The sequence below is a fragment of the Stegastes partitus genome, unplaced genomic scaffold (genome assembly GCF_000690725.1).
Source record: "Stegastes partitus isolate 25-593 unplaced genomic scaffold, Stegastes_partitus-1.0.2 Scaffold729, whole genome shotgun sequence".
Lineage (NCBI taxonomy): Eukaryota > Metazoa > Chordata > Actinopteri > Pomacentridae > Stegastes > Stegastes partitus.
The window spans coordinates 3,410-13,791 of NW_007578460.1; the positions used below are offsets into that span (position 1 = coordinate 3,410).

At 42.2% G+C, this 10,382-nt stretch overlaps 1 protein-coding gene across 1 annotated transcript in view; it reads right to left on the minus strand.

The window, feature by feature from the left end:
• Positions 1–487: 487 nt before the first annotated feature.
• Positions 488–10,382, minus strand: part of tbx20 (T-box transcription factor 20) — a 12,091-nt gene continuing 2,196 nt past the window's right edge. Inside the window, exons 3-8 of the mRNA XM_008291275.1 lie at positions 10,128–10,292; positions 8,776–8,884; positions 5,904–6,062; positions 4,549–4,625; positions 2,055–2,167; positions 488–1,649 (exon numbers count right to left, since the gene is read on the minus strand). Of these exons, the coding sequence (XP_008289497.1) occupies positions 1,321–1,649; positions 2,055–2,167; positions 4,549–4,625; positions 5,904–6,062; positions 8,776–8,884; positions 10,128–10,292 (952 nt within the window). The 3' untranslated portion in view covers positions 488–1,320. The remainder of the gene's footprint in view (positions 1,650–2,054; positions 2,168–4,548; positions 4,626–5,903; positions 6,063–8,775; positions 8,885–10,127; positions 10,293–10,382) is intronic.

Below are 10,382 nucleotides of genomic sequence, written 5' to 3' on the forward strand. Positions count from 1 at the left end.
ACGGATCCGTCTGTGTTTGTGAAATCAGCAGACAGGGATAGTTTTAAACGCTGGGTTTATTCCTGAAGCTACAGCTGACTGATCACAGTGTGTTGGCTTCTTGGTGTCACCAGAACCGGTCCAGTATAGCTCGATGGTGAACCACTGCAGCATGGAAACTACCATCTTACATGATAACAGGCATGCTAGTGCTAGTTTGCACAATAACTTTTTACATTTCTTGTGACATTTTGTTCTCAGGGTTTCATTAATTATTCATTCTTTGAGCTACCAGTTAGCCAGCCCACTAGTACGCATGTGATAAGAGTCTGTGGGCTTCAGCTTTAGTCCCTCTCTCATGCTATTGCCTCGGTTAAACTTCCGTCCTATATAATGGGGGTCTACGGGGTCTGGACAACTCATCGGCAGCTCTCCCAATACATTCATTTTGAACACTTCACTCCCATGAGTCCACGAATGAAGCCGCTGCTTCCAATACAATGAACAGATTGACTATCTCGTGTGCCCGGGCCTTTAAATAAAGCAGAACTCCTTCCTCCAGGTGAGCTCATTCATACCATGTTGTTCCACATAAAGTTTACCCATCGTGTTTGTCTAATGCGGTCAGCATGCGTCCTAGGATTTTTTTTTTTTTGGCACTCTACAGTGAGACTTTTCTTATGAGTAAATGCAGCTCGTTTGTCTTTGTACACTTTGTTTTTTTTTTTTTTAACGCTTTGGACAACATGTTCAACAGTGTGGAGATGTAACTGTACATATGGCTGGCTTTCTCCAAAACAGCAGAAAGCTGAGATGGCTGCTCCGCCCGTCTGAAATGTTCGCTGTCCGACGGACTGTGGCATCAGAGGAGTGTCATTTTGAGGAATTACACAGCAGCCTGCCATCGCTAACGCCTCGGTGGAGACCCTGCTGCCACAGCGAAGTTCAAAGACAGACAGAGTCGTCTACTTATTTCTAAAATGAGTCGAGGATCCACTTTCTGTTCTTCAAGGGCCGAGATCAAACATGCTCCTGCTAGTGTCTCGTATCAGCTTTTATAGTTTGTACTGAGGTCGTAAGCGTTTGTACAATGTCTTGGAAGTGTTCGTAGAAACCACAGGATCTGCTGGTGTTTCCGCAGGTCCCAAGGAGGGCGCCACAGTCCGCCTGCTGTCAGTACACCACATCCTCTTCATGTCGTCACCTCACTCACTGCAGGTGAGCTATTTACAAAGACCAGGGGCTAAGATACAAACTGGATGAGGAGTGATGAGCCGCAGTGGAGAAACAAGGTGTGTGAGCGTCAGGGCGAGGCTCGGCCGTCTCCTCTCCAGGACGGAGTCATACGAAGGGGGTCATGACCGTGGAGGAGTGGCGGAGTCCCTGGATGGCGGCGTAGGGCCCCTGCTGGAAGTAGTGGTGGTAGCGGGGCATGTGGAAGGACGGGAAGGACGGACCGCTGCCCTGCATGGTTCCAGCCAGAGCGGTGGGCGTCAGCGGCATGCCCAGCCGGCTGTAGGGGGGCAGGGAGCCCTGGATGGGGTGAGGCAGGGAGGCGGTGCCGGTGCCCATGGCCGTCAGGGACTGTGGGTGCTGGAAGCCCGAGAAGCCCGAGGTGGTGGTGACCCAGGAGCTCAGGGAGAGGTTGTCTGAGGCGGTGAACGCTGAACCTGGAGGAGACGAGGTGCAAATGTAAACACCGGGGTGGAATCCACAGAAAGCTCCGGTGATGTCTGAACCCACATCCATGATTAGACAGAACACAAACAGTATTACTATGTAGTTTGAATGAATCATCCACACCTATACTGGACAAATCGATATATATTTTAAACTGTTCTTCACATGTTTTGCTGCAACATAAAGTCCCTTATACTGAACTAAAGGGCCCAGTTGTTTGAGGATACCACCGAGGCTTTTTCACAGAAAGAAAACTACATTTTTTAAGCACAGGCGCCAATATTTTGTTCATTTTAATGTGATTTTTGACAATAAGAACAATTCAGGACAACACAAGCTTTATCCTAAGATCTATTTCCTGTCCTGTGTGTGTGTGTGTGTGTGTGTGCGCTCACCTCTGGTGTGTGTGGAGTGTCCGTCCTCGCTCAGGTTCTCCTCGTCCCCAGCGTAGGTCCGGATCGGCGACCGGGCGTACGAGTGCTTGTGGATTAGATTCTCAACACTTTCCCTGCAGCAAAAGCCGAAGAGAGAGCCCCAAAATAAATCTCTTTTTTTCCATTTCACAGGTGATGTATTATGCATCCGTATTCATACAAGTTTAGCTTTGATATCAGAATATTTACAACCAAAACAAAGTAAACACACACGAGAAATGCTGCAGTATTTCACTGAATGAGTTAAATGTTTTAACCCTCACGTACCCAGAAGAGCAGCAGTGTGTCAAAACATCAGAATTAAAACAAATTGTAAAGATCACGCATAGTTTTTTATCACTTATAGTCACATTTTTGTAGCTACAGAAGAAAATTGTGACCAAAAAAAAAATATCACTTTGGTGAATTTACATGTTTTCGTTCATCGTCACTGAATCACAGATTTACTGTAAACACCAGCAACTACATGACTCCCTGCTTCAAGGATTCGAGGCCTTTATTGGTCACAAACACAGTTAAACACGGTGTAACGCGCAGTGAAATGCTTTGTGCATCTGTTCCACACCGAAACAATATGAAGAGGAATAAAACACACAAGAAATAAACATATGTATGAGTAGAGAGAGAGAGAGGGATGAAAAATAAGGAAAAATAAATGAATAAATCAATAAATCAAATTTTCAAACAATGCAAAAGGAGATGGAGTAAATAAATAAAGTAATAATACGACATACATGTATATATACAAAGTGCAAAGTGACCGGTTTGATTGCTTTTGCGTATTTCCAGGAGGTATTTTGGCTTGCAGATCTGTTTTCCTCATCTCGTCTGGATGCGTGTGACGATCTGTATGTTCTAATGTTTGTGTCGACTGTGCATGTAGATGTGTGTCGTGTGTGTTCACTATCCCGCAAAGTGCATTAGCTCATTTGAGTCTTGTCAGACAGCACTTCTCAAACACAGTGACACAAATTGTTGGGGGGGAGGCAGTGTGTGTGTGTGTGTGTGTGTGTGTGTGTGTGTGTGTGTGTGTGTGTGTGTCATGAGAGCCATGCGTCCACATTAGCAGCCTCCCCCCCCTGCAGCCCCCGCCCCTCCAATTAGGTTAGGAAAGTGCAATATCTGTCAGCAGAGGAGTACAAATGTGTGTGTTTTTATCAGCGCCGGGGCCCCTCCGGCGCAGAGGCCACGGCGAGCTCCCACAATGCACGGCAGGGCGGTGGTGGGGGAAGCGAGGAGGGGAGGGGAGGGGGGAGGGCGGAGCATGCTGGTTTCAATCAGTCACTGCAGCCAATTGAATTACAGTGTGTTTTAGTGCAGTGGCCGACTCCAGACTAATGTGATTTCTGCAGCTCCCGAAGATCAATTGATCAGGTCTAATTCACAGCCCTCAAAAAGAGAAAGACAGAAGGAGGAGGAGGACGAGGAGGAGGACGAGGAGGGATGGGGGGAGGTTGTGAGGGGTGTCTGGCTGTGCTTCGGCGGTCTCTGTTTGGGATGTTTGATTGAGGGAAATGGGCAGATGGGTTGATTTTGTCAGCTGATTTTGGCCGTAGTGCCGGAATCGGGAATTACGAGAAGTGTGTGTTTTGGCAGCGTCCATAAAAATCCTTTGGACGGCGGTTTGTAACGGTGTGTGTTTGTGTTTGTGTGTGTGTCAGGGACAGAGAGAGGCTCCTCTAGTTCACACACAATATGATAAAATAAAAACACAACATGTATGTACAGGCTGGGAAAGGCTAAAATACTACAGAGGAAAGAGCCGGGATTGAGGAGAATATTGACAATGAACAGATGGGAGAGAGAAAGAAAGAAAGAAAGAAAGAAAGAAAGAAAGAAAGAAAGAAAGAAAGACATGAGGGCAGAAAGGCAGGAAAAGATAAACGAATAATGGAAAACAAAGAAAGAAAGACTAGAAAGAAAGAAAGAAAGAAAGAAAGAGAAGACAATAATGACAAAAAATAAAAAAGTAGAACAGGAAAAGTGATAAAACAAAACGAAAGACAGCAAAAGAAAGAAAGACATGAGGAGAGAAAGGCAGGAATCGATAAACGAATAATGGAAAACAAAGAAGGAAAGACGAGAAAGGAAGGAAAACAAGACATAAGATTAAAAGGAAAATAAGAGAAATGACAATAAAGGAAATAAAACAGAAAGGAAAGAACTGGGGTGAATAAAGGGTGAATAAAAGAATGATAAAGGGAACAAAGAACAGGAAAAGATGGAAAGAAAAACTCACAAGGAAGGAACGGGAGTAAAAACAAGATGTGAAAAAAACGATGCCGAGCAGAAGGAGGGACGACGCTGAACTATCTGCTTCATAGAGAGAAATAAACACTGCTGCTTCTGTATTTACTAATGAGCAGCAGCCCTGGACAGCCAACACTCCTCCCTCCTTGTGTATCTTATCGGGACCGAGGTAAACAAACAGTGCCGGGCCCAGAATCCCCTGTACCTCTCCATGTCCGTGAGCCGCGACGAGTCCCGGAAACCTTTGGCGAACGGGTTGCTGTCAATCTTCAGCTTGGTTATCTGGGAAAGAGAGAGAGGAGTGAGTCAGGCGGGTCGGGCTTTTCTTCTCACTATGAAGCTCCTCTGCAGAGTTATCACGATGCTACAAACATGGTGTAAAGTCTGGGCTTATTCATCTCTAATAACACGCCTCCTCTCGCTGTGAGCTGAAGGACAAAAAGGAGGAAGCACCGATTGTCTTACTGCCACAGCAAAATACCACAAACGTCTTAGTTTCATCCCTTTCTGCTGTCACGGTTTAAGCATTTTCACTCTGTTGGAAGCTTAAGGAGCATCACAGAGTCACAGTTTATGGCTTAAACTGAAGAAGACACTTGGATAATATATAGATGTCTAAATCTAAATCACACCATTTAATTGTCTTTGTAAAAATGTGGGACACCTAATGCACACTTATTACACATTTCCTGGTTCTCAGACTCCACAAAGGGACCAGATCTTACTCATAAAATCATGAAGCTTCTGAACAGCAGCGGTACACTTTACGGCTGATTACATGCTGCTGTCGCTTCACTCTGCTACAGAAACACATACTTCTATTTTATTCTTACCCTTATTTAACCAGGAAAAGTCTCACTGAGATCAACAAAACAACAAATCTTTCATTAGAGCTTATATGTTGAGACCTGCATTTTATGATACATACCTCAGGTTTGGTTCCTGAGCAAACCCGAGGTTCTACATACAAACAATCTGCACACAGGAGGTGGTGACTTCACACCAGGGGGTGCTGCACCAAAGTATTTACTCTGGACAGACTTCCTCTGATAGGAAGCCAATGAGATCATCATTTGGGTCATTTTCTTAAATCTGGTACCACTAAACATCTCTGAGTTTCTCACTCAGCAACACAGGCTGAATGTAAGAAGTTTTTTTTTGTGTAAATCCTCATCTGGACGTCTGTCGCTACTCAGGTGATCAATCTGTGGAACTCCTGTTTCTCTAAATGGATCGCTGTTGTTTGAACCGTATTTAAGCAGCAATCAGTCAGGTCTGGACCAGTTTGATGGTGTTTTTATCGTGTTGTTGTTTGTGTTTTGTGCTGTTAAGGGTCATAAACATAAATTCATGAGTAGCTCTTCTGGAACTTTTACATCACATGAGCTGCCTCAGGTCAACAGGGCACAGTCGAGCCTACAAGGATCTGATGCCCCAAAGTGCTGATGAAGCACCAGAACAGCAACTAAACGGAGCTTGCACCTATTTTTATATTTCACGGGAACCGCTAGCATGGTTCTGGCAGACTGCTTCGGCCCGCATCAGCCAACAATCACTCACCAGCTGGTTCTGATAGGCTGTGACGGCGGTGAAGACGGTCTCCACGAAGACGAAGGTGCGGAACTCCTCAGACTTGAGGTTGAGCAGCGAGGCGGTGTGGTCCTTCTTCTTTATGATGTGGACCCGCGGCTGGTACTTGTGCATGGAGTTCAGGATGATCTGCAGAGGACGAGGAGGGAGTCAGCTCAGCGAGAAACGACAGAGATGACGTACAGGCTGACCGCGGTACAAACACTGCATGGCTGGTCTGCTCTGGAGGGAACATTTAAAAGATCTTTCAGGTTTTTTTTTTTTTTTATTGCCAACAAATGTCATGAAAAGACAAGAATCAACAAGTGCTGCCTGTGAACTCAGAGCCTGATTCACCGTACTGCTGTGTGCCATAGAGCTCCATTACAAACATATCAGTGAGCCGACATGTTCCTTCATTACCACACACACACACCTCACACACACAGACAGAGACACACACACACACACACTCACACTCACACTCACACACACACACACACTGCAGTTTGTTTTGACTCCGTCCCACACACACACATCCTGCTGATGGAAATGTTTGCTAACACAACAAATACGTATTAATCCACAGTGAAAATAGTCCCCCGACAAATGCTCCATTTCTCTCAGTCCTCGGCTGTTCTAGAAAATTACTGAGCCTCTTGTTTAAAAAAGACAGACGCACCCACAGTTTTGGTGTCTTTAGGGGATTTGTTGACAAAAAACAAAATACAGAGGATCTTGGCCTCATTTTTAAAACATGAAAATGCTTCTCTTCATTGCCTTAATCCTCACAAACATGCTCATTATAAAAAGTTGGGAATTAAAATCCCTGTATTTCACCAGGAACTAACAGAGTTTGTCTAATTTATCTGCTCAACAATTCAGTTTCTACTTTTAATTCAACGTGAATGAGAAGTCCTACAAGTGCTGGAAATCTGAACATTTGGACACACTTTATGATGATAAAGATTAAAAACCTCCACATCAGCTGCTACATAAATGGACCTTGCTGAGATCACTTTTGTGTTTAGAAAACTTTAAAAGGTTGCACCAGGTTTAAATCTTAGTTTCCCTGATATTGTGGATATTTTATATTTCATAAATATATTAAAATGCTGCCACTGAAGTTATACATATTAGAATAAATATGCAAGAGACACATTTTAGAATGGTGAGATCTTTCACACTGAGTGTCATCTTTTCATATATATTTTTTAAACAAAAAGACTTCATATGCAGCTAACCTAGAGGTCCGATTGAAAGGGGAAAATAAGGTTGAGAGTGAGAGAAATGAGGATGCAGTGTGGAGAGACGAGGAATAAAACGACAGAGGGAGGAATGCAGTGAGAAAGAGAAGAGTGTGAACAGATGAAGCTGTTAATGCTGCAGAGTTTTCCTCCACAATCATCAAACCGTCTGGATGCAGCCCAGGAAACGGCTTGTATGTGTCCTTCTGCAGACATGCAGATATTTCTGTTAGTTGTGTAAAGATCCATTATAGTGAAAAAAAATACAATAAAAAAATAGAAAGGCTCAGTTTTGTTTTTAAATACTGATGTCACTTATATTTTTAGCACTTTCTTTGGACTCATACATTATTAGTGGAATGTTATTACACATTTCAGGATCTTTTTAATGCATTTATTTCATCATTTGTTCTGCTTTCAGCTCAGCTCTGTTTTAAAACCAGAGTGTTTATTTTATTTAATTCAGACATTTATGCAGTGTGTCGCTCAGTAAAGACAGAAAGAGACGCCAGGAAATATCATCCACGTTCTGCTTCTGATGAATTTTCGACATTTTTATCCTTTCATTGGTAGAATTACAGAAACAGTTCGTCTGGTTGTGAAAAAATGGTTATTAATAATTTGTTCTGCCTTATAATTTATTTTAAATGCCACTATTTATTTATTTATTTATTTATTTATATGATTACTTATGTGTATGTATATATACTTCTTTAACACTTATTTTAGTTTTTTCTTCATTGAAACTGGAGGCTGGTACAAAATACATTTCACTGCACATTGTGCCGTGTATGAATGTGTACGTGACAAACAAAGCTTCTCTTATTTATTGGGGAAAGAAGCTGCCTTTCTCTTGGAATAAAGAGGGTCAGGAAGTCTCCTTTAGTCTGCAATACTTGGTCTTAAAAGTATTTAACTGATAAAATAAACTTAAAAACAAAACCTGCTCCATATTACAGTTTTACTAACTGTTTATTAATGCATAGAAAATAATCAGAGTCTAAATAAAAGAGATCTTTGGTTCTTCATGCTCATCACTGTGCTTGTTGGAGACATGCATGTAAATAGAGTCAATTTCTGGACTTGAAAACCTGCACACACCCTGTAGGATAATAACCGTCTTGTTTCCCAGACCGTGTCCTCCTGTTGGCTAATTGATGGATAAATGTTTTTTTCTTTCTTCTTTTACTTGAGCAGTGTTTTTCTGCTCCCTGCTTGTGCTTGATGCCTTCAGTGAAAGGAGGATTAAAGAGCAATTTGCTTGAGTCTAGAAAGTCACACCGACCGTTTATGTGTCTGAGGGCGAGCTGTCTCATTGGTGCGCTGCGATTTTCATCTATTTTTTACAATTATAACGTTTGAAATTTCATAAAGAGCCACAAATACAGCAGAAGTTTTCACCAGAGGCCTGCACAAATTCAAATGAACATATTAAGTGTAGCTAACTGCCTTACTTTGATGTATTGGGTTGTTTTTTTCGTAGCTAGCTTAACGTATTTTCACGGGATGTCGCAACAGTAAAGCCCCCATAAGCGTTCCTGATAACCGGGATTAATGCCAGACGTATTGTTCTTGGCCTCCCGGGACAAACGAGGAGGAAAGAAGCAGGCGCTCACATGTCCGTGCTGGTCCAGCTCGTTGTTCGTCAGCTTGACTTTCTCGAAGGAAACCATTTGCTTCATGAGCTGCTCGCCGGTGAACGGGGAGTCCGGGTGCACGTACAACCTGTCGGAGAAGAGGAAGAAAAAGAGCCGCTGTGATTGGCTGAGAGGCCAGCGTCCCGGACCCAATCAGCGCGCCGCTGTGTGACCCCCGCTACCTGGCAAATGACGAGGCGCTTAGCAACCGTTTCTAAGTTAAAAAAAAAAAAAGACGATAAAAAACTTTTTTTTTTTTGTCTTTTAACGGTGTTTAAGAAAACCAAAAGAAAATCCTACTGCACGAATATTTTGCAAACCGTTAAAAAATGATTTATTTATCCCAAGAAGTGTTAAAATTTCATGTTTTTGAAAAAAAAAAATCTCGTAAAAGACTATTTTTATTTCCGTAAGTTTCGTTTGTAAAGTTGATTTTACATCCAATATGACTGTTTCCGAGCCGTCTGCACATATACTGTGAATTTTTCCAACAAGTCAAGCACTAAATATTAATTTTCGTTGCTAACGGTGTCAGATTTTAATTTATTTAGTCCCAGAATAAATAAAAATGGCATTTAACTGTCAACATTTTAGCTTCCTAAATGTGGTTAAAACCTCCTGATTCTCTGGAAAAAAAATACAATTATGTAAAAGTAATTGAATATCCTTAAAGCCTGGACCAACCGTCATGTCACTGATGCTGAGTGAAAACACAGATTCATCAGTCAGCGTTGTATAAACGTTCCCAGATGGTTCAAGATTAAATTAGTCCATTGGTTTAAATAATGGGCTGTGGTGTTTCTTTTGTTTCGTTTTTATAGTTGTTGATTATATTCAGCTCACAGGTTTTTTATTTTTTTCCAAAAGAAAAGAAAAATTGGGACCAAATTCTATCACATTTTACCAACGCTTTGTAACGTGAAGCTGAGACTGGACCAGCGCAGAATCACTCAAGTTCTGATTTCCATGCAGGACTTATGGTGTCTTCTTCAAAATAAAACACTGAATTTAGCTTTTAATATCAGGTGTCAGAAAATTAGAATAACTTAAAGACTTCGAGGCGACCACTGAAACATTATTTAATTTATTTAACTTTACAGCCTGTGTGATTTTATTTGTTCTTTCATTTTTATTTTTATTTTTTATTTTTTATCTTTAAAGCCTCTAAAACTGGGGGGATTTTAAATGTAAAAATCCCCTCTTCCTCTTTTTTAAAATTTGTTTTTGACGAATTGCATTCAGCATCTTTCTTTCTTTTTTTTTCTTGCTCTCCTCTTCCTGCCTCCTGGAGCGGAGCCAGTGAGAGGAGCAGGCCGGCTGTGTGTGTGTACCTGGCGGGCAGAGGGGGGTCGGCCTTGCCGGCGACCAGCCAGGAGGAGCGGTGGTAGGCGTACCGGTACCGCTTGTTGTCCACCGGGACGATGTCCATCAGCACGATGTACTTGGAGTCCTGGTCCACCCCGGAGAAGGAGACCCGGATGGTCGGAAACATCCTCCTAACAGCGACAGATCCCATTATTATTATTATTATTATTACTATTATTATTATTGTTATTATTATTATTATTATTATTATTATTATTATA